The 23,292-nt window shown below is 56.6% G+C and overlaps 4 protein-coding genes across 4 annotated transcripts; 2 read left to right on the plus strand and 2 right to left on the minus strand.

The window, feature by feature from the left end:
- Positions 1 to 165: 165 nt before the first annotated feature.
- B0H18DRAFT_1125269 (uncharacterized protein) lies at positions 166 to 3,406 on the minus strand (the record flags this gene model as incomplete). Its single annotated transcript, XM_048034984.1, has 9 exons — positions 166 to 492; positions 549 to 714; positions 789 to 1,317; positions 1,366 to 1,564; positions 1,620 to 1,793; positions 1,843 to 2,778; positions 2,832 to 2,980; positions 3,033 to 3,170; positions 3,214 to 3,406. The coding sequence occupies 9 exons, from the start codon at positions 3,404 to 3,406 to the stop codon at positions 166 to 168; spliced, it is 2,811 nt and encodes a 936-aa protein (XP_047886800.1).
- An 879-nt stretch (positions 3,407 to 4,285) lies between these two features.
- B0H18DRAFT_1143152 (ABC1-domain-containing protein) lies at positions 4,286 to 6,493 on the plus strand (the record flags this gene model as incomplete). Its single annotated transcript, XM_048035659.1, has 8 exons — positions 4,286 to 4,424; positions 4,453 to 4,565; positions 4,738 to 4,846; positions 4,910 to 5,028; positions 5,061 to 5,268; positions 5,323 to 5,729; positions 5,816 to 6,119; positions 6,183 to 6,493. The coding sequence occupies 8 exons, from the start codon at positions 4,286 to 4,288 to the stop codon at positions 6,491 to 6,493; spliced, it is 1,710 nt and encodes a 569-aa protein (XP_047886801.1).
- A 4,203-nt stretch (positions 6,494 to 10,696) lies between these two features.
- On the minus strand, positions 10,697 to 12,509 carry B0H18DRAFT_1125271 (uncharacterized protein; the record flags this gene model as incomplete). Its single annotated transcript, XM_048034985.1, has 3 exons — positions 10,697 to 11,083; positions 11,143 to 11,310; positions 12,144 to 12,509. The coding sequence occupies 3 exons, from the start codon at positions 12,507 to 12,509 to the stop codon at positions 10,697 to 10,699; spliced, it is 921 nt and encodes a 306-aa protein (XP_047886802.1).
- Positions 12,510 to 16,581: 4,072 nt separating this feature from the next.
- B0H18DRAFT_1125273 (uncharacterized protein) lies at positions 16,582 to 17,540 on the plus strand (the record flags this gene model as incomplete). Its single annotated transcript, XM_048034986.1, has 2 exons — positions 16,582 to 16,850; positions 16,904 to 17,540. 2 exons carry the CDS (start codon positions 16,582 to 16,584, stop codon positions 17,538 to 17,540), a joined length of 906 nt encoding a protein of 301 aa, XP_047886803.1.
- Positions 17,541 to 23,292: the final 5,752 nt, after the last annotated feature.

Consider the following 23,292-nt stretch of genomic DNA (forward strand, 5'->3'; position numbering starts at 1 on the left):
GAGTGTCTGCTATGTAATAAGGAGATGAACACGTACTACTAGAGTAAGAGCGACACTTCAGAAGCATGAAAGATTCATTATCGACCAACACAATTAGTCCGCACCCATGACCCAACGAAGTCAAAAAATAAGGATAGATCCTACGCTACGGTACACGCCGAAATTTCACAGCTTCATGAGCGCCTTCATCGCGTTCGCGACGGCGAAGCTCGACTTCGCCATGACCTGCCTTGCCTCTTTAGTGACCTCCGGCTGTGCCTGCACTTCACTGAGCCGATTCGCATGCTCCCCGAGCTCGCGTAGGATGTCTTCGCCTTGTGGCGCGGACGCCGGGGGTAGGTTATCCTTGCAGACCGCGACGATACTTGACACGATCGTGATGATCTGCGTCAAGTTCTCGTTGAGCGTCGGAGGTGGTGTCGGGCTCCGGACTCCGGACAGCACGCTTTGGATGGCGTATACAATCGACTCCGTCTGCGCTTCGAGGTACGGCTACGAAGAGCGACCAGTCAGTTGATGTACATAGCCCTGCGGAAGATTGCACACACCTTCAGCTCTGCCCATGCATCCTCAGGACCCTCTGGTGGAGCCGACTCGTCGCTGGTCCTCCCACCCGTACTATGCGACGCCGGCACTCTGTCGAATATCGGCGGGGGTGAATTCGTCGCCGAGCTCCCCCTACTCGGTGGCGACCCCCGCAGGTCCCCCAATATCCTACTCGACGAGCCGCCAAGTCGCCAAAGCGGTTCGCCTGCGACGAGTACGAGCGCGAGCTCGCGCTGCTGTACCCGCGCTGGTGCGCTGGCCGGCTCTCGTCGACGGAGCGCAGAGCGGGCGAGAACCCGTTCGTGGCGCCCATGCTCGGAGGGACGAACTGCTCCTGCTCCGCGCGCGTCGCCTTGCGGACGAGGACCAGCTTGCCGATCTCCGTGACAGTCGAGGATACATGGCTTGCGGCAGCGTCGAGCAGACTGACGGGGGACATGCCAGAGCTCGTCGCGTGCGTCTTGGAGGCGGCGACGAGGTTGCTGAGTGTGGCCTCGAGGCGCTCGCGCAGAACACGTAGCGAGTCGATGTCGAAGTCTCTCCGGGCTCGTCGCTCGTACATCTTGACGTCCTCGAGGATTATTGTGGCAGCGTTGACGACCGCTTTCATGGGCGTGAGTACACGGGTCGGCGCGTTCGAGCGGCCGGCGGTGAGAAGACTATCAATGGCAGTGACAAAGGCAGTAACATGGATATCGAGCAAGCCACCATCTTGAGCGACCGGCAGCTGGTCCTCGGTCTTTGGCGCTTGCAGGAACAATTGCGAGGTGGCTGCGAGGGCGTAAGTCAAGGCCAAAGACAGACGTTGGATAGACCAACCTTTGACGCTCCGCAATTCTGTCTTCGCTTGCTCGTACTTCCTCTTGTACTCCTTCGACTGGGCGTCGAGGTCGCGAATGATGGCGAGGTCTGCATCCTTCGCCGTCATCAATTCGTCATTGCGTTTCGACAGATCCGACAGCTCAATGACGAGGCCCTCCATATCGGAGCGCAACTGGTCGAGAATGTCCGCATTGCCCTTCACACACCGCGTTAGATCATCGAACCTAATGGAGAGAAATCACGTACCTGACCACCTCCGGCACGCTCTTCCTCGAGCCGCTCACAGCGTTCCCGGAGAATTTGCAGTTCTTCTTCGTCCTCTCTCGCGCGCCTTGCGGTAGCATCCTTCTCTCTTGCGCGTTCCTGCCTGAGGCCTCGAGCTCCTGCTGCATGGTGAACATCGCCGTCGTCTTCTCTTCCATCCGCTGCGGCCAGACGTCAGCACTGACCTTACCTCTAACACCGAACACGCACCTGCCGCAGCTCCCGTAGTTCGTCTTCCACTGCCCTTACCCTCTCCTCGCCCTTCGCCCATATTCGCTCCTTCTCGCGCGACTCCTCCACTTCCCGCTCCAAGCCCGTGATGCGCTGCTGCATCGTCGCGACCTTGAACTCATACTCCCGCCTCAGCTCCTCCTCCGCGCCCACGCTGAGCCTCCCTCCTCTGGGGAAGCTCCTGTCGCTCGCTGCGCTGGCCCGCCCAAGACTCATCTTATCAAAGTAGTCCTCCCCGCTTCGCGCCTCGTCCTCGTCTCCAACCGCCTGCAGCCGCGCACTCAGCGCCGCCAGCCCCCCCGGACGCTGATCCACCTCCTCGCCCTCGTCCTCCCCATAGTCGCTGCGGTCCTCATCCACCGCGCGCGACCCCCTCGGCCCCCGCTCCCGCTCCCGCTCGCGTTCCCGCGCAGTGCTCCCGCTGTCGCGCACCTCGCGCCCGTACGGCACCTCGAGCTCCTCCTCCGCGATCGTGCTCTTGTTCGGGATGATCATCCCCATCCCCGCCGTCGCGCTCTGCGCGTTCGACGCGTTGCTGCTCTCGCTCTCGCTCGGCCGCCGGTTCACCGATGCGCCCCCGAGCGGCGCCCCCCGCCCCGCCGTGTCCTGGCTCGGCTTCCGCCGGTCATTCCGGACGTCCTGCGACGGCTTCCGCCGCGCACCGCCTGCCGCCGCAGCACCATACGCCTCGACGCCACCGTACGCGTCGGCGCTCTGTCGGCCGGCGGAGAAGTTGTCGGAGGGTCGTCTTCGCGAGGGGCTGGCGGCGTAGCCGTTTGATCTGTCTTCGGAGGCACGAGCGCTGGGGGGTGGATCGCGAGCGGCCATGGCGGGGGCTCGGGTGTTGTTGGGGAAATCGGGCGAGGGGTAGTCGTCGTAGGCCGAGGCAGGAGACATGGCATCCTGCTCCATCTGCTATGAGGGACAGGCGGTCAGAGAGAGGTGTTATGGTGGACGGGGAGACGCACCTCCTCCTTGAACTCTGGGTATCGTCTGGAAAGCTCGTAATAGACATCGCTGGAGAGATCCTTGAATCTGCCTGTGGGGAGTGTGGCGAGCTTCTGTCGGGCCTGATTGCGCTTCGGATGGAAGTCATCTCGCACAGGGAGGAAGGGTACTACCGTTTCCGTTGAGGGCCATGGAATGGGTGGCACAGCTGTGGCACGCACCTTCATTAGTTGTAGAGTTGTTCTTCCTGCGCAGCAGCTCATCGTATACATCGGTGGACAGCTCCTGAAACTGTTGACGGGTGAGGCGCGTGAGCTTCTGCCTTGCCGTTGCACGCGAGTTGACTGGCTCTGTGGATGCTGTGTCGGCGTCAGCGGTGTAGGAGGATGAACCGGGACTGACCGTTTGCCAGATAGCTCGCAAGATACTTGTTCAGTTCCAAGAAGTGCGCACGGGCGATGTCGCGAGGATCGGTAGAGAGTGGGCTGGAAGGAGGATTAATGGGGCGGTAGGAGTCTGTGCGGTAGTTGGAGAAGCCGGAGTAGGTGGTGTTGGTGGGCGAGGGTGCGCGCGAGGCACCGGAACGTCTCATCATGGCGAGAAGCGGAGATGAAGGGCGGTGGGCAGGGGATTAGTGAGAGTCGGGTGCAGCAGCGTGTGCGGGGGCATATATACCCAGCTCGAGCGTGGGCACAGCAGGGGGGGGTGGAGGGAGGTCGCTGGAGGAGATGGACGCCTGCACACATGTCCCACCATCGCGCCCGCCTTTCCCACGCCCCGCACCTTCGCCCACAACGCCACAACGCCCGACGCCCCGCCCTCGCCACGCCATGTCGCCTCTGGGTGTACTCATATATCAGTGTCTCCGACCTACTCTGCACGACTTGTAATGCTATATCAAACCCTCGCCATTGCAGGAAGGTAGACTACGGCGGCGATCACAATCCAGCATCACGTCTCAGGTATCCTGCCATGTTGTTGAATCACTTGTGTCTGACACTGCCGTGTTCCTACGTGGTCGCGACAACGACAGCGCACAGATGGTCTGTATGATGCTCTGTCGTCGCTCGCAGGACGGAGGCCACGCTTTCACGCGCGACACTGGAAGGGTACTGAACTCAATGCTTGCCTATGCGAGTCGCCACGCTGCGGTACGAATAGATCGCCTTCGTCTGTCCCGTTGTCGACGGCGCACAGAGACGCGTCTTCAGCCGCAGGACGTACGACCTCAGCTGCCTCAGCCGCGTACGATGCTTGTCCGAGCGAGCGTCCGGCCGTGACGTCACGCGCTCTGTACGCGTACGCCCGGCAGGCCACCGTCACGCTGCCCCGTCCGCGCCATGTTCGCTCCCGCCGCCAGCCGTCGTCCTCTCCACTCCCATGCACCCGCCTCTCTGCGTCCCATGTCGGAGACGGCCACGCAAGCATCGCACAACTAGACTAGAGTAGCCATCCCTAATTCTGCCATACTGAGATGGTCTTGTCTTTCACCCGCCTCGCCGCCTCTCGCGCCCGCCCTCACTCGACCAACGCTTTCCAATCCAGCCTCACGAGCCTCAGCCTCCGTCTTCACCAACAGTCCCGCTTCTACGCTCTGTATCGCATCCGCAACCGTCAATACCTCAGTCGGCTCTCGACTAGCCAAGTATGCTCGTCGGACACTGTACTTCTCAGGCACTCTCGGGGCTTTGTGGTTCGCGGACACGGAGTTCAACGCATCAGCGGTGACGAGGAATCTCCGCACGTTCTGGACGGTGAGTTCTTTCCTTAGTGTCCCCGTCCGAAGGCGACGGGTCCTCGCATCGCGTGCCCGGCTACCTTCCCGCGAAGGACATCGCGTAGCTTTGCTTCCTCTTCCATCCTGTCATGCTCCCCATACTAAGGGCTGATTCCCTCGTAGTGCGCCTTGATCGCCCTCGATACAAGCTCAACTTCAAGCCCGAGCTCAGCGATCAGATTCCCGCCCTCCACGCCCGCGTCGCCGAGCGTGTATACGACCTCTTCACCTCCAATGGTGGGCTCTACATCAAGATCGGTGCGTAAACAGCCGTCCCTTCATGCATGCGTCAACTCACCCTCCTTTTGCTCCGTAGGCCAGCCTTGCCAACAATGCCTCCTCATGCCGCCCCCATGCAAGAGAAATTCGCCAAGTTGTTCGACGACGCCCCGCAGGTACCCTACTCCGTCGTCGACAAGGTCTTCCGCCGCGATTCGGCCGTCCACCAGCCGGGCCCGATGGCGTCTTCGAGGTCTTTGACGAGCGCGCCGCAGCGAGCGCGAGCATCGCACAGGTGCACCGTGCCAAGCTCAAGCCAGAAGACGGCGGCGAGTGGGTTGCGGTCAAGGTACAAAAGCCGGACGTGAGCCAGCAGGTTGAGTGGGACCTCGGTGCGTACCGCATCGTTATGTGGATTTACGAAAAGTACATCTTCGACATGCCCGTCTACTTCACCGTCGGTGCGCTTCCTCCCTCCGTCGTCCTAGCCCACATATACTGATGCTTCGTTGCAGACTATATCTGCGACCACCTCCGGCGCGAGCTCGACTTCGAGCTCGAGGCCAAAAACGCCCAGGAGACCGCCCGCTTTGTCGCCGCCGAGCCGCGCCTCGCAGACAAGGTCTACGTGCCCGAGGTCTTCCCCGCGCTCTCCACCAAGAAGGTCATGGTCGCCGAGTGGATCGACGGCGTCCGCCTCTCCGACCGCCGCGCCATCCGCGCCCTCATGGGCGAGGCCTCCTCCGCCGACGCCGTCTCGCCGACGCTCCCAACAGCCGGGCCCGACTACTCACGCATCCTGCAGAGCGGTCCGCTGAAGGGCGGCGTCGCGTGGATCATGCGGACGATGGTCGAGCTCTTCAGCGCGCAGATCTTCGACTGGGGCTGGGTCCACTGCGACCCGCACCCGGGGAACATCTTCGTCCGCCCGCACCCGCAGTTCCCCGGCCGCCCCCATTCGTCCTCCTCGACCATGGGCTCTACGTCCGCCTCCGGCCGCACTTCCAGAAGGAGTATGCAGCCCTCTGGCGGGGCCTCATCACTCTCGACTACGGCGAAGTCGAGGCCGTCGCGAAGGAGTGGGGGATCGGCGAGACGGGCTTGTTCGCGAGCGCGACGCTGATGCGGCCGGTGAAGCTCAGGCGGAACGGGAAGGACAACGCCGGAGAGAGCGAGAGGAGACGGTGGGGCGAAATGTCAGAGTACGAGCGGAGCGTCCAGCTGAAGGAAAAGCTGAGGATGTTCCTCACGGACACCGACAAGATCCCCAAGGAGCTGATCTTCATCGGTCGGAACATGCGGATCGTGCAAGGTGCGTGTTTCTCGCGTACGCGTCGACGCTCGTCACTGAACAGTCCCTGCTGCGGTCTGACAGGTAACAATCAGCAGTACGGCTCCCCTGTGAACCGCATACGCATCACTGGCTCGTGGGCCTCTCGTTCCCTCACCGCCGACCCGTCCCTCACGTTTGCGGGGCGCCTTGCCGAGTATCGCAGATACTTCGCTTTCGTCTTTGCCACTTCGTTGCTGGACCTTATGTTCTTCATCACGAGGAGTCGGCAGTGGGTGCAGCATTTCTTAGGCATGAAGGGTGAAGGTTTTGAGGACGAACTAGAGCGGACTATGAGAGGATTTGCGAGGACCAACTTTGGAATAGAGATTACACAGGGTGCCTTCGATGGTTAATAGTGAGTTTGCATAAATGGTACCCATGCACCCATGGTTACATTGTCCAACCTTAACACGGACTATCATGGAGACCATGCTGACTTTGTGTGCAAAGCAATAATATGATGATGTCTTGACATGATGTAGGAGGGCAGAATGATCAATGAATGAGCAAGATACCTGATTAGGGAAAGCACTGTCTTGTGTAATCATTCCCAGGCCACTTCTCCAGCCAAAAGCTGAGAATTGGTTGAGAAGTGGACTGAATTCTTTTCTATTTGATTCCATCAAAATCAGTTGAGAATCAGAAGCATGTTCAGCAGGAACAGTTTTCACACTGCTTCCAATTTGCCGGGGAATAGGCCATGCCTGGCAATACAATCCCAGTTATGGTGTTTGGGACATTATCTTCATGAAGGCTCATTGATACAGTGCTTGAACATCACTTAATACATTTGTGAATACTAGTCTGATAGACTAACTTCCATTCTTTATCAGACCATGCAATTATTGAAAATGTGAGCCATGTGCACAAGACAACTTGAAAAGATTAGGATCTGCCAAAGTAGTATGAGAGACATGTACACAGTTATGGAGCTCAGCTCTCAATCCTCATTGTGGCAATACCAGAGGACTGAATCATGAATACTAAGTGGAGAGGATGTAACACTTAGACATGAATGTGCTGTGCCACTCACTATGTACATCCCAGTGTACATCATAGCATGTACAGTACATTGCTGCATACATCAATCTTGACCAGGCAGGCCATGCTCTATTGACTATGCATAGTGTACATCCAGATGTGCATTGTATTTATTGAGGTACATTAATGTGCTGTGCCACTCATGATGTACATCTCAGTGTACATCATAGCATGTATGGTACATTCCTGCATATATTAACCTTGACCAAGCAGGCTATGGTCTATTGGCAATGCACAATGTACATACAGATGCACATGGCATTTGTTGAGGTACATTAATGTGCTGTGCCACTCACAATGTACATCCCAGTGTACATTGTATCAAGTACAGTATATTCCTGCATATATTGATCTTGACCAAGCAGGCTATGGTCTATTGGCAATGCACAATGTATATACAGATGCACATGGCATTTGTTGAGGTACATTAACATGCTCAGCCACTTGCATTGTACATCCCAATGTACATCATTACATGTACAGTACAATCTTGCATACATTGGCCTTGATAAAACAGGCCATGCTCTGGTGACTATGCATAATGTGCATCCACATGTACATTGCATTGGCTGAACTATATCAATGTGCTGTGCCACTCACAATGTACATCCCAGTGTACATCGTAGCATGTATGATACATTCCCACATACATTGGCCTTGACCAAGCAGGCCATGCTCTATTTGACTATGTACAATGTATATCCAGATGTGCATCACATTCATTGAAGTACATCAATGTGCTGTGCCACTCACAATGTACATCTCAGTGTGTATTGTAGCATGTACAATACATTCCTGCACCACACACTACACATGGAAGTAAGTTGTGTTGTACTCTGCACTTCTGTGTACATTGTGAATGGGGGTAAATGCTGACCCTGATTGAACAAAAGAGAATGACATATATGGAATGCATGTGGCACAGACCATTCATAGCCTCTGTTTGGCAGGGACCACCACAGTGGCACAGTGTCCACAGCTGTACATGATTGCTGCTATGATGGCTCTATTTGTGACTGAATTAAACCCCTTGCAAATTCACAGTCTGTCACAATCATTTATGTATCTTTTGAGGAAAGTGATCACAAAAAGATTCATAACAGGGTGTGACAATCATTTTGACATCCTTCATGGAACATGATGGCAAAAGGATTCATAACAGGGTGTGACAGCCAGTTACATCTCTTTCGAGTACATGTTACAGCTGTAAGATTCATAACAGGGTGTGACAATCCATTATGTATCTTTCAAAGCTAATGATCTCTGAATGAATGACGGCTGGATCACAGATGTAACATACAACCATGATGCCTGGCCATCTAGCATAATAAAGTGATCCTTCTTGCCAAAAGATAGAGAAAAATGTCTGCAATCTTTTTTAAATCATTCATGATAAAACCTAGTAAACATATGCAGAACATGACACAATATGCACTGTAGCAAGATGTACACTGATAGAGACTGGATTTATAATATCCTTCTTATCATTGGCCACAAAATCTGTTCATAAGATTTGAAATCCTGTTCTATGATCATTGTTTACCATCTTTCTTCAATACTTCAAGGCCATAAGATTCAAAACCAAATCACTATCATTCTCAACAGAAAGTTCAAGCAAGGATTGACAATCAGGACTTCAAGTTCTGGTTTTGTATCTTTCTGTAATCATTAGAGTCAAATTGATTGCTAGTATGTCTCATATACTTATTGAATCATTGAGGCAGAAAGACACATGTATGACAGCAATCAAATGATTTCAAAGCTCTCATCAATCCTTTTCCAATCTGTCACTAAGAAGGAGAGCAAAGATATTTTCAATCATTTTGAAGATCATTCTCAGATGAAATACACAAAAATTGTTTGGCCTCTTGTTTACAATCTTTCACATGAAAATATCGCAATTTTCGTCCAGTGCGACGGAGCAGTCTTCAAGGTCGACATTGAGTCGAAAGTGGTAGGTGCCCAGCTCCCAAACCTCCTTGTCAACCTCTCCCGGGGCTGGGATGCGAAGGGGTCTGACCGCCTTGTCCGGATGCGGCCCAGCACTGAATTTCTCCAATACTGCAATGAGATGCTGCGGTGCTCGGAGCCGAGACTTCCACATCTTGTGTTTGACCGCAACTCAAGTCCCCGGTGGTCGACTGAGGGCGTCAACGTGAGTGTGGCGAGTTTTCAGCCATCGGAGGACGGCAATGTATCCGTTGTCGCCGCTGGCTTGTAGGAGGTGCGGGGACGGCATGAGATGCTCATTCTCTGCGGGAAGCTGAGGTTCTGGTCCCGCGCTGATTTCCCAAGGCATGCAGGTGACTGGGATGCTTCCGTCTCGCTCGAAGGGACGACTGAGGTATTCATCCACTTCGGTGGCAGAGAACAAGGCCAATTTGGTCCGAACCGGTGCTCCCGACGACAGGAGGACAATGTGGAAGTCGTCGAAGGTGGAAATCTCGGAGGACGATCGTCTTTCCGCGGGTGCGGGTGTGGCCGGGTCATCGGAGAACCTATTCATGAAGGGGAGCCCTGTGCAAGCGAGCAATGAATGTGGTTCTTCCAGTGGGTCCAGCAAAGAGGGGGCAGTGGCTCGTTCAAAAGGGGCGGGGTTGGAGCGTGACGGGCCGCCTGAATGTAAGCAATCTGCTAGGGACCGCGACAAAGAAGCCGCCGTTGAAGGGGTCAAACACTCAGCAAGAGACTGCACCCGTGAACCCGTGGTGGGACTGTTGACGAGGAGCGGTGAGGGCGAAGCTCTCGCGGAATAGGACTACGACCCCTACAGCCACGAACGGATCAATCACGAGTGGGGCCTCGCCGGGGAGAGCTGTGTGACGGGGACTGGGGACGTTGATGACTCAAGCTCGGTCGGTAGGAGTCACCCATTCTCCTATCGCGAGTCGGCAAACGGCCACGGAGAGCGCGGCGAGAAGGTGACCGGTGGGGAGATGGACGAGAGTACCGGGGATACCGCCTCAAGGGTTCTTCGTGCCCCGGGGATTGCAGCGGCGATGTCCTACGGCGAGGAGACATAGAGCGCGGTGATCTAGGGCGAACACGCCTGGGAGACGGCGAACGGCTGCGTCTCGCTGGTCGCCAGGGACGTGCATGTTCGGGAGAAGCGGGGCAAATCTCCCTCCACTTGCCCTTGTCGTCGCTCAGCTTCGGCAGCGGCGATGAACATTTCTGGTGCTCTGAGACCTCCGGGAGTGCTCTTTCGAGCGACCTGGGCGAGGAAATCACCATGGGCGAGTCTTCTCAAAGGAGCAAACTATTTGAGTCACTTCAAGGTGAGCTCGTAGGGGAGCCCATGGAGAAGCCTCCTGGCGCAGGGGCATCCTAGTCTCCCAGGTATAATTGGTCAACGAAGACGGACGGGGCCTTCGGGGCCACTTCGGGGCCAGACCTGGAGCAGGAGCCGCCGCGCGGGGGGGGGGGGAAGGGATAGGTGTCGACGCCGTGGGGGGAAGGAACAAACGTGGGTGTTGCGGGGGGTGGGGCGGACGCAATCACCACGGCTGAGTTCCTCATGTAGTTGATACAGGGTCTTCATCGGCACTGTCGAGCTCAACCTGGAGTCGCCGTTCTTGTTTTCTGGTCCTTTTTCCAGCGAGGGCTTTCGGTCCGTGCTTCATCTCCTCCCAGGGCTTCAGCAGCAGTCGAAGGTCGAGGGACGCGAAGATGGACTGGATGGTGGAAGCAGGCAGAGGGACGTGAGTGACATACCAGACCGGTACTCCAAACCAGACCAACCATTTCTGCACCTTCTCGTCGTTCTCCTCGACCCAGCTTCCAATGCCCAGAATGTCCGCAGAGGGCGCGCTCATGTGTCCCTCCTCCAAGACCATCTGCAGGTATCTTCGATGAGAGTGAGCACGTAGCTGCAAGAGGTGGCGCTGGATGATAGCGATGTCCTTCCGCAGGGGGAGAGCTCGAGGGTGAAGCGCCGGAAGTGATAGAGGGCGTTTTGTACATCCGCCGGGCGCAGACGGAGGCTCCGAGGGGGTGACGGGACGTTCAGGAAGTGGTCGTTGGCTCGAGCGAGTTCGGCGTCGTAGAGCGTTTGGAGGGTGCGAGAAAAGTCGTTCGTTGGCACACCCTTGCCGTTCTGGTATCTCATACGTGGAACCTTCCTCTGGTCCTTCCCCGCGTGGAATCGAACGTCACGTAGGCGGGGTCAGCACCTTCCTCCGAGGTAGGGACTTCGAAGATAAATGGCTTGTGGCCCTGAGCACTAGACCACTGCTGAGGGTAGAACACAGGCTTGAAGAGACCAATTCTACCATCACCAATATTTATTCCTGGGCGTCTTGGGACATGGGAGCGAGGGGACATAAAGGGCGTTAAGCGAGACAGCGTAGTATCCGTTCCCTAGAGCTATGGCAGAACAAATCTTCCAATGACCGCGGTAGAGTGTCCAGGTCGAGTCCCGGGCCGCTGGCATAGCTGGCGCAACACAATAGTCGCAAGGGAGGAAGATCGACTCTCGGAAGCGCGGAGGGCTGGAGGAGATGCAAGACTGGAGGAAGCTGGTGGATACTCGACGGTGGTTGTTGACGAGGAATCTAGTGAAGTCGGCCGTTCCAAACGTTCACAGAATTCAACACCAGGAATTGAGAAGCGACCAGTTCGCTAGCTCGATGTGGAGGGGAAAGAGAATGAGACGAGCGCTGGCGAACGGATTGTGGCTGGGATGTGGTCACATGATTAACGTGTGATGTCTAGAAGTGACGAGAGTAGATAGAGGGAAAAGTGAAGTATGTTACTGTTGGTCTATAATCTCAGAGGGATACTATGTACTACGGGATGCGAGTGATAAGGATGGAATAGTTAGCGGGTGAGACCTCGTGAAGCCTTGTATTTGCAAAGATTTCGTGCACGTTCCGGAGATGGGCTGCGGGCTCACATGTGTTATGGATGGAACTATAACCCTTCTCTCCTCCATGCGACAACCCATTCGCCTCCATACTCTACCGAGGCCAGCAGGTCAAAATTCCGAGCATCCGGTAGACTGGGTCGGTCCAGATTGCAGAGGTCCTGCTCGAATTCACGGTACTTCCGAAGGTGCTCGATGATTTCTGGTCTACACCCATTGCTTCCCGAGCCCGTTGGCGATTCGGTAACGAGTTTGGTCGCGCGCTCCCTAGCAAGCTGCGGGCGTTCTACGTACCGACGTTCTTTGCTCAGGAAATCAATGATGCCTTTGGGGTCGAAGCTGTAGAGAAGGAAATAGGGTGGCTGGCCCGTGGCTGAATGGATAGACGAGTTGTAGGCGTGTGCGAGCCTGGGTAGCCACTTGTACCAACCGTGGCTGTCTCCTTGAACGTAAGTTCTCAGCATGGTTCCGGTGCGTTGATTAACTATCTCCGTCTGTCCATCGTGTTGTGGATGGTGAGACGAAGATAGGTGCAAGTGTATCTCTAGCCTCGCTGATTCTGACATCCACCGTCCATCACAATCACATATGAACACTTGAGGAGGATGTCAAGCGGGTGGGGCACGAACTTTGATTGACGCCATCCGGAACGAGATACACTGCACACAGGAGACACAAAGAGGGACGGATACATTCGACGGACATCTACGAGGCTACGCAAAGTATCTACTGACTCTCTTCCCACTCGAACTCTCGCTTCTACTTCTCGGGACCAGCCATCTCGATGTCCTCCTCGAGCTCGTCGCGCTCACCCTCGGGATCGGGACCCGCAGGAGCGCCAAGCATACCAGGGCGGCGGAAGAATTGACTGACCTCTCCGGACTCCTCGGTCATCCAGTCGGGACAATCTTGAACGGTTGAAGGGCGGGGCGGATGGTTTGATGAGTTTGAAGGGGCGGGGGAAAGTTGTGAAAGACCGGCGACTGGCTCAGCGGCGGGCGTCAGGGCGGGAAGAGGAGGAGGGACCGAGGGAGCGGCGGCGGATGGGGAGTCATCCCACATGTTGGCCGGGCGAGGGCCGAAGAGAGTTCCCTTTGGCTCGGTAACCCAGTCGTACAGCTCAAGGGAGCCGCTCGGGAGGTCCGGATGGTGACCGATATCTGAGTACTCGGGGGCCCCTTGCTCTGCTCGTAGAAAGAAGAATCAGCGCTGAGAGGAAAAGGGCAGACAAAAGAGGAAGAAGGGACTTACTGAAGTTGCCGAACGTGCACCTCTTGTTCAGTGAGATACACACCACACAGGCTTGGCCCGGCAGGGCGTCAATCCGGCAGCAAAGGCGGTGCTGGCGACAGCCATCGCAGGCAACGGAGGGCGCGTAGACATATGCTCCGTATTGAAGGCAGTCGGACTGCGAACTCCACTGGGGAATGGGCGGGACCGTGTCTGGAGATGGTAGGGCGACCGAAAAAAGAGCGGGATCTGCGGCCCTGGGCACTTTGAGCTCAACGCGGTGGGGCATACAACGCGCAGGAGAAGAAGTGTCAGGAGACGAGGTAGGGGGCGGGGGCAGAACAAATGGCCGCGTGCCGATGCTGCTGGTGAGGACGCCTGTTCCAGCGCGTGAGGTGACATGGAGCAGACCCCGACGTCGTCCTCGATGGTGTCGATCAGGGGCGGGGTGGGAGGCGCATGGGAAATTGCGCTACCACGAGGCGGACCAGGGGGCGGAGAAGGGATGGACACAGCAATGGAAGGGGAAGGCGATGGTAGAAAGAGGGGGAGACGAGCAAGATGAGTGGTGGGAGCGGCAGCTGGGGACGGCACAGGCTGGAGGGCAGAGTGGTCGGCAACAAATGGGAGGGGCTCGCAAGGCGACGTGACTGGCGGGGGAGCTGGTGTGTCCACGATCGTAGGCACCGGAGGCGGACTATGTGCGGGGACAGGAGGCAATGATGGGATGACAGGGGATGGCTGCGGATCCATGTCGGCATAGTCGAGAGGAGACACCGGGCAGTACGGAGGAGACACTGGGCAGTACGGAGGAGAGGCAGAACCAGACTTTGGCGGTGCGGAGGGGTCAGGGGAAAGCGTCTGCGTGGCACAGGGAGGGTCCTCTCTGGGGATGGCCACAGCAGGGGAGAGCACGAAGGTTGTGCCGGCCCACAATCCGAGGTTACCATTGAGGAGGACACCTTGGCGTATCTCTTCCCGAAGATTGCGAATGAGTTGCTGATACGGGGACTCCTGGGCTGCAAAGTGCTCCAGGCGCTCGTGGAGGGCATCGAGAGCCTTGAGAGTCGGGCCCCGCATGCGAGTCTCGAAGTGGCCCACTTCACGAGTGTATTCGGCATGAGCTTCAAAGACTGCCTGGTGAACAAGAGCATGAGCGGCACGGCAGGAAAGCAGTGGAGAGGACTCACCCGGGCGTAGCAGACTTGGCGGGCCCAGAGGTACCAGGTGCCAAACTCGGGTTGTAGCGGATTCAAATCCAGGGATGGCTTTTTGGCGGCAACAATCCCGATGCGAGCCTCCAGGAGTACCAGCTTGGCGGAGGCACCGAGGCGAAGACCATAGTGCTCGTCGGGGAGACCAACGTGGATGGCCTGGGACGGGAGGGGTGGCGAGAGGGAGCATGTCATTGCATCGATGAAAGGCGGTGATGAGCCAGCAGAAAGTGAGAACAGGAGAATGAAGCGAAAAGGCTGACAGCATGACTTATACCTACCGGCGGGTGTGGGAACGTAGCTGAGCCACACTGATCGGAGCGAAAACACCATATCAGAACGTATTCCCAGCCAATCGGGACACAGAACTGAGCGCCAACAAAGCACAGCCACAGACAACGGATGTCGGGAGGTCCCGATTATGGCAGCGCTTAGATGTGCGGAGGCCCAGGAATGGCAGTTCAGCGAGGAGAGTCACACCGGCACCGGTAAGCCTTGTGAGGTCTGTTAAGATGTGAGGTGGGCCCACATACGGTGCCGCCGGATTGGGGTGATGCGGACCAGCGGGGACCGACACTGACCCCCGGAACGAGGCCGCTGGGCCGAGCTCAAGCCGGTGGGAGCGAAGTACATGAGGAACCACTACAAAAAGCTACGCAGAACTGACAGAGGGAATGCAGATGGGAGGGGTGAAAAGACGAAGCGGTACTCGATGTTGGTGGGACTATCGAGTACACGAAGTGAGAAAGAGACGACGGGGTGAGAAGAGAGAATACGAGAGGTATTTATACTACGACAGCCCATGGAGAACAAAGTGAAGGTCCGAGATCGAAACGTCAAAGCGAGGCATACGCCGCACAGGGGTCGACTGCCACACGCTTTGGCAAGAAGTGAAAGCGTGTTGTGTCGCGACGCGGGATGCAATCGTCACGTGTCGTCCTCCTGCAGACCCTGGACATACTCGTTTGTCCAACCCAGCAAGAACAACTAAACCCTCTGGTCTACCGACCCGCCATCCCGGACACTTACCCCATGAGTCCTGTTATCAATATCGAGCATCTCCGATGGTATGAAGAAGCGGATAAGCAATTCGCAGGACTGGATCGCCCTGTTCTGCCCGACCACAGAGGATCCATATTCATGGCATCCGAGGAGTACGAAGTGGAGAAGATCGTTTCTTGGCGTGGGAATAAGGCCAAGGGCAACAAGCTAGAGTTCCTGGTCCGATGGAAAGGATCCAGCCCTGTCCACGACACTTGGGAACCGGCTTCACATCTCCAGAACGCGCACGAGATTTTGAGGGAATTCAAGACCGATAATCGACTGACCCGCTACCCGCGCCTCCACAGGCCTCAAGATTGCTTGACAGCAAAATCCGGATCTCCCTCGTCGGGGTTGACTCAACGAGGCCGGTGCGCTGGTGGTTCCAGGACTTCAAGACAGGTAGACTGCTGGAAGAGGCGAACGAGAGGTAGAGGAGGAGGATGGACTTTTTCGTGTTGTTGTTACTCTCGGTCGCGCTACCCTGACTCGACACACCCTATGCTGCCCTACATCACTGCCTGCCCATTACTATATAAGCCTCATGATCACACCCGACGAAACCACCACCGATTCTCCTGTTGTACTGTAGTATGGCGGGACCACGTCTTAGCACATCTGTTCACTTGTTGCGATTTATAAATGCTGAATTCATCATCATCATCATCATCATCATCATGACCCGCTACCCGGAAGTCCATAATTAGAAGTATCATACGTGTCCGGCTCTCTCCTCAATCAGTGCCTCGCATTTACTCGCTATTATACCCTTTAATCACGTCTAGTCCAGGACCCGCGTCCGTGGAGGCGTGCGGACTGGTGTGCACGTGACCGCATCACGGAACGCGCTGCCACAAGTTCGACTCGAGCGCCTCCGGTCCTCATCCCTCTTCTTTCCCTCGGTGAACGGGTTCCCTCTATTTGACTTCTAAAGTAATCTACATTCACTCTATTCTAGTAATCATGCCATCAAGCAATTGGCTCTCGCACTCAGAATGGTGAGCTCTCAGTCCATTCCAAGCTCTCGCGCCAGCGAATAGCTCGCGCGCCTATGGCGCCAGTTCCTATGCCTCGTCGATCGCGCCTCGAGGCTCTCGACCACTTCCTTTCCCATCTTGCGGCCCACCAGCTTCGCCAGCTGCTTGGTCCGAGCCTATACGGAAGTCGGTGGGCGCTACATCGCCGAGCGAGTGCCCGCGGGCATCAAGCGCCGAGCTACTTGCTCCTGACTTCCACCTCGCTCCTGGTCCCACCTCGCGCCCCAGACTCCACTCTGCTCGAGGCACCACTCTCGCGGGCGACCGTTGAGATGACCACCGAGTAGTGCAGAACTGCCGCGCGCTCGGTAGTCACCCCGCTGACGCCAGTCCAAGGCCCAAAGTCGAGCAACTGCGCACACACCCTCGAGAGTCCGACTCGTCAAACTCCCGACTCGAGGTCCCGTCCACGGCGCGGACGACGCACGCGCAGCGTGTCTGCAAGTCCCACGAACAAGCCACGTCGGCGCATGCAAGAGCAAGCACCGAGAAGGCCGTACAGACAGCGCCGGCGAGCAACGCGCTTTGCATCTGCAGGACCTCGCAAGACGCGTCGATGCGCGCCCCAAGGCCCCCAGAGGATGCTTCCGCCAGCTCGAGGACGAGCCGCTGCGAAAGGACGAGCAGGGAGGTCGACGGGCAGGAGTACCGCGTCAGGTCGACTCTGGTGAGTACCTCAGTTCCCCAGTTTCCACCTTCCTCGCCCTTGCACACGTGTTGCATGCTTCCGACCCCGTACTCTCCTCGTCCTCATTCCGCGAACACGTCCTCGATCGATGCACTCGCCTCCAAGCGCTGCCCTCATCCTCACACTGTCATCCATCCGCTGCCCTCTCCTTTGCTCGCCGTCCATCCATCGTCATCTTCGGATCTTGGCTTTCTGTCGCGCGAGGAACGTCAAGCCCACGTCCGCGCGCTCCACGCCTGGGTGAAGGCCGCTGCTGAACGGGCGGCGGTCGCACCAAAGCATTGAAGGGACACTCCGCCCATCTCGGTTCTTGATCCTTCCACGGCCTATGCAATCCCTCTCTCGGAAGGCCCCCAAGGCGATTGCCAAGTAGCGCGATACCGCCCCGCTGGCGCAAACTCGTTGCGTGAATACTGGCAAGTCCGTGTCGGCGCGTTCCATGCCAGAGAAACGGCCGCGGCCGAACGAGCTGCTCTCGAGCTTGCCCCAAGGTTCCCGGAGGATGCCCCGTCCGTAGCAAGACCGAGCAGACGTGAGGGAGTATGAGAGAAGGAGTCAGGCACGAGGGCGTTGGATTGGAAGGTCGACAGAGAAGGGACGCGAGCAGAGTCGACCGCAGCCGACGCCTCGACGCCCCCATGCCATGCTCGCTCGCCTGCTTCCGGACCCGTTCACTCCGTTCCTCCGTCCCTCCTCGTGCTCACTTCGCAACCCGCGTGCTCTCCCCGCTCCACGTCGCCCGAACCGCACCCTTCACCGCCGTCGACTGAGAAGTTGGTTCTGTAGCATCCAGCGTCCTCAGCGTCGAAGGGGCGGCCGTCGGGAGCGCGGGGGAGAGGCTAGGACCATTGGCGAATCCGGACGAGGAGGAGGCGTCACGGCAATTCTGGGCGGCGAACGCGAAGCTGGAGACGGAATAGTGAATCCGCCAGGTGCGGGGTCATTGACCCATCCTTCTTTGATGTTTTCGAAGAACGAGGCGGCTTGTTCGGTCCCCGCTGCGGCGTACGGCGGCGCGGCAGTGATCGCGCTCGACGCAGCCTGAGGGGACGGGACACGGGGCTTCGCCGCCACAACGTCCGCGCGGCAGGTATCGCGCCAGACTCAGCTGGGAAAGCGCGTTGGAAAGAGAGAGGGGGTTGTCGTCTGTCATTGCCGTCATTCCGTATTTGACTTTCCAGCTTTCGATGAGGTTGTTTTCGTCGCTGTCTTGGTCGGCTTGCTCCGCTTGTAGACACTTTCGAGTCTTCTTACCAATGAACTTGGGAAGAGCGTGCATCTCGTCGTCCCAGTATTTGAGGAGCAACATCAGGTCAAGAGGCGCGAAGGGAACGAGGGTAGCTGAGGCCGGAGGCGTGAACTGTCTTACGTACCAGACCGGGACCCCAATCCATACCAATCTCTTCCGTACTTCAATGTCATCCTCGTTAACCCAGCACCCTACTCCCATAAGATCCGGGCTTGGCGTAGAGAAATGGCCTTCCTCGAAGACTGTCTGCAGGTGAGCACAGCGTGAGTAAGCCCGCAGTTCCAGTAGATGGCGTTGGATGACCGCCACAGCACTTCGCATCGGGAGCAGCTCCAGGGTCTGGACGTTGAACAGGGCGGAAGCGTCTTGCACGGCGACTGGTCTGAGCAGGAGCCCACTAGGAGGCGCTCGGTCGACTTGCCAGAATTCCGCGGCTTGATGAAGTTCAGCCTCATAGAGGGTATGCAAGGCCGCTGCGAATTGACTGGACGGGACGCCACTGTCCATCTGCTTATTCAGGACGTGGAAGGTACCCGATTGTCCATGTCGAGGGCAGTCGATAGTAACATAAGCCGGGTCAACACCTTCGGGGCTGGCGGGGATCTCATGAATGAAGGGCTGGTGCCCAAGCTCCCGCGACCAATGCTGAGGATGGTAACCGGGTTCGTACAGCCCGTTGCGGCCGTCCGCAAAGGTTTCTTCTTCGACGTTCGGAGCGAGGGGCGGTGAGGGGATGTACGACATGTTCGGGGATACAGCGTAGAGTCCGGGCTCAATGAGATATACGGAACGGACTGCACGATGCGCCACGAAGTGGGTCCAAGCTGAGTCGCGGCCGGAGGGTCTGGGAGGTAGATCCCTGAAGTTGCGAGGGTGCCAGAGGGACGATCAGAAGCGGAGAGGGCTCGTAGAGGAGGATGAGCTAGCCAATCTAGTTTACAGCGACAAGGGAGGAAGAAAATCTGAAGGTAAAAGACCCCACGAGGCTCGGCAGTTCTGAACACTCGAAGAGCTATGTAACGAAAATAGGGAAGGGATCGAGGCTCGGCAGTATCGCGCACTCGGTCACCTGAAGAATGGGAAGAGAGAGGGAGACGGGTCGGAAGCGCCGGCGCTGAACAGAGGCTGCAAGTCCCGCAACACGGTCACGTGAGCATAGCGTTATGCGCATCAAATTATGCGAGGGCTCTATTTGCGTACGCCGTAAAGTAGGAGGCGACGTTAGTTTAGGAGCGAGACTTATAGTACTGAGGAGCTCGAAACGTATGGTACAGCTACCTACAGTCAACCGGCTTAGCGTTTGAGCCGGTGGTCGGCCTTGAATTCCCTCAAGATCTCGTGCGCGTTCTGGAGATGCGAGGCCGGACGGGACTATAACCCTTCCATCGCACCAAGAATTCAAGCCGGTTACCCTTGGACTTGTTCCTTCGCCAAGCGATTATTTTCTCCACTTCGTATTCTTCGGACGCCAGTAATTCAGATCCTCGGGGGTCAGGCAGGACAGGACGGTCCAAGGCCGCGAGATGCTTGTCTGCGTCTATCACCGAAGGTGCTCGATGTTAATGACGGGATTCATAGGGTATGTGTCGGGAATGGCGAGTCGGTAAACCAGGGGGTTGAGTTGTTCTTGCACGGGAAAGGGGCCAAGCATACGTTGGACTAATTCCTTGCCCGTTCCTTTCACGTCGACCAGCTCGAGCGAGTGAGGGTTGATCAGTACTCAAGAGCCTACGGGGAAAGTCTCGGTACGTCGTCCTTTGTTGAATTGTCGAGCTGCTTGTTCCTGAGCAGCAGCTATGGCATCTCGAGCTCTTCGTCGGTGAAGCTCCATTTCGTCGACGAAGTCGGTCGCGCGTTCATTGGCAAGCAACGGATGTTCAACATAACGGTCGTCTTTGCCTTGGAAGTCCAGGGCGCCCTTCGGTTCGAATCCGTATAGAAGGAAATTAAGGCAAGTAGCCCGTAGCAGAGTGCACGGATGAGTTATATGCGTGAGCGTGAGCGAGAGCGGGGAGCCATTTGGACCAGCTTTGTCGGTCTCCTTGTACATAGGCTCGGAGCATGGCTTCTATCCTTTGATTGACGATTTCAGTTTGGCCGTCGTGTTGAGGATGGTGCGACGAAGACAAGCAGAGATGCATGTTAAGTTCCGCGGCGACCGCTCTCCAGAATTCGGACACCCAACATCCGTCGCGGTCGCAGATGATATGATCCGGGATGCCGAATCAAAATATCAACTGTTGGACGAAAAGGTGGGCGAATTCGACTGTGTTGAGGGTGCCTTGACATTGGATGAATGGGCCATGCTTCGTGCATCTATCGACTACCACTAGTACAGCGTTGAACCCGTCCGATAGAGGTAGCCCAGTGATGAGGTCGAACGAGATCCATTCGAAGGGCTGATGGGGAACGGGGTTAGGACGGAGGAGTCCCGCCTTAGCTCGTCTATCGGACTTGGTCTTCTGGCAGATGTCACAGGACATCGCGTAATCTCGGACGTCCCTTCTTAGAGAGGGCCAAAAGAAACGGTTGCTGATCCTCATAGCTAGCTTGGACGGTCCTTCATGTGCGGATTCATAGGGCGAGTCGTGGATTCGAGCAATTAACGGAAATATCTCAGCTCGCGGAACACATAATCTCGCAGGATCCGATCCAATACGTAGGTATAGCAGTCCTTGCTGATCCGTGAAGAAGCATTGGCCTGCGAACCTCTTCACACCTGGTTCGTTGGCTTTCTTCCACTTGTCCCGGAAGAGGGTGTCCTTCAGGTATCCCTTCACGAACTTGTCGCGATACTCGTGGCTCATTTCTATGAGCATGGACGGAGGAGACACGTCGTCCTCAGGGAGATACAACGTGCTTGGGTCAGTTTTGAGCTCGGTCGTCTGGGACTGCAACGGGTCTTGCACTTGTCCATTTTGCTTGACTGATTGCTTAGGCGACGACGTTTCTCGAGTACTGACGCGGTGAGCGAGAACATCGACTTTCGAACGAAGAGGCGTTCCTCTCACGTCCGGGTCGTTCCGTTTGGTACTAATCTGGTGAACAGAGGCATCGGGTCTCGGACGAAGAGGCATTCCTCTCGCATTCGAGTAGCTCCGATCCTCTGCCTCGTGGGGGTCTTCCTCTGGGGATGTGTGTGGATGTCGAAGTGGGTCTATCGTTCCTGTTTCGTTCGAAGTCTCGGCGTCTTCTAACACTTCCAGTCGCTCGCCCCCCACGCTGAGACTCGAATCATCAGCGCGGGTGTTGGAGAACCAGCCGGAAGGAGGGGTGGAGTCCAGTACGTCTTCCCATGACTGGAGGAGTGATGCTGAAGCGGTCATTCGCACTGCCGGGGCTCGTTCTGAAGGGTCGGTGACGATAGGAACCGAGAAATCTTGGAGCGGCGATTGATGAGGCGGGGGATCCCTCGGTAGTCGAGACAGCGGGTCGACGTTGGGGTGAACTCTTCCCGCTCGATGCACGATGTCGAGCTTAGGCATGAATGCCGCGAAGACAGCCCCCCAAGCCGCCAGACGGCGGTTGGTATTCTCGTACATCCGGGCCCATTGCAGGGCCACGTGGTCGGTGACTAGGGTGACTTGTTCTCCTTCGATGAATGGTTGGAACCATACAAGTCCTTCTTCCGCCGCTAACGCTTCTCGCTCCGTTGCTGAATAATTCCTTTCCGCCGGCTTACAGGTTCTACTCCAATAGGCGATAACGCGTTCCACTTGGATGGCAGTGTCGTCCAAAGTGGAAGCCCAGACGCCTGGCGCAGGCTGATCATCAAACTTGCGCGATATCTTGGTGACCAATGATGGAACCACCACTTTTTCCTCGAACACTTTGGCTAGTCGGTCATATGCGCGAGTTCCCCGGAGATCGCAAACTTGAATGGACTGGACTTGTTGGAGGCAGGTGCCCAACACTATGTCGGAAGTGTCGGTGTAAAGACGGTAAGGTTGGTTGGGAACTGCATGGGCCAGGACCGGAGCGGATTGGAGGGCTTCTTGAGTCCGGTGCCACGCTACCTCGCATTCGGCCGTCCAGGCCCACTTGTGGTCCTGTTTCAGGAGCTCGAACAGCGGAGAGACAACGAAGGAATAATAAGGTATGTAGGCCGTGAAGTACACCATCATGCCTAGGAAGGTTTGCAGGTCGGAGACACGCTTGGGACGGGCAAGTTCCATCACCGCGCATACTTTCTCCCGATGGGTAGAGAAGCCTAGCCTTGACCTTCTGTCCGAGCAGGAGGATAGACGTATAGCCAAAATGGCATTTCGGGGGCGAGAGAGTGATCCCTGACGAGATGATTGCTTTAAGTACTTGGTCAAGGTGGTTGATGTGCCACATAATGGGGTCAAAATAACTAACCCTAACATATGCCTCGGCGTAGACAAAACCGTCAAGCTACTGCAGCTCATCGGAATTGGAAAACACTCTTTCTTGTGAAGCATGCGAGCGGTTGCTTTGGCTCCTACGGGAGGCCGAGTGATTATTGCTGTTTGCAAAAGTCTTGTCGCAGCGCCAAAACCACAAAAGGTTCGCACGACGCGACCTCTGCGACCTCTTGCTCAGAATCACCGTTTCTCGCTCAATTTTCAACGTATCGGCTCGGCAACTACAGCGTTCGATTCGTCTTGGTGAGACGCAGCACCTGGTATGAAGAACATGGCGAACTTCGCGAAACTCAAAATCTCGATTTTCAGGTGCATGCGCAAAGGAGAACGGCGGCGGCGAGCGGAGGAGAGGTCAGAGAGCGTCGGGAATGGCTGGGATATGTCTGGTTGGGTAGTGTGCAGT

This window comes from Fomitopsis serialis (genome assembly GCF_022376445.1).
Source record: "Fomitopsis serialis strain Sig1Antser10 chromosome Unknown B0H18scaffold_149, whole genome shotgun sequence".
Classification (NCBI taxonomy): domain Eukaryota; kingdom Fungi; phylum Basidiomycota; class Agaricomycetes; order Polyporales; family Fomitopsidaceae; genus Fomitopsis; species Fomitopsis serialis.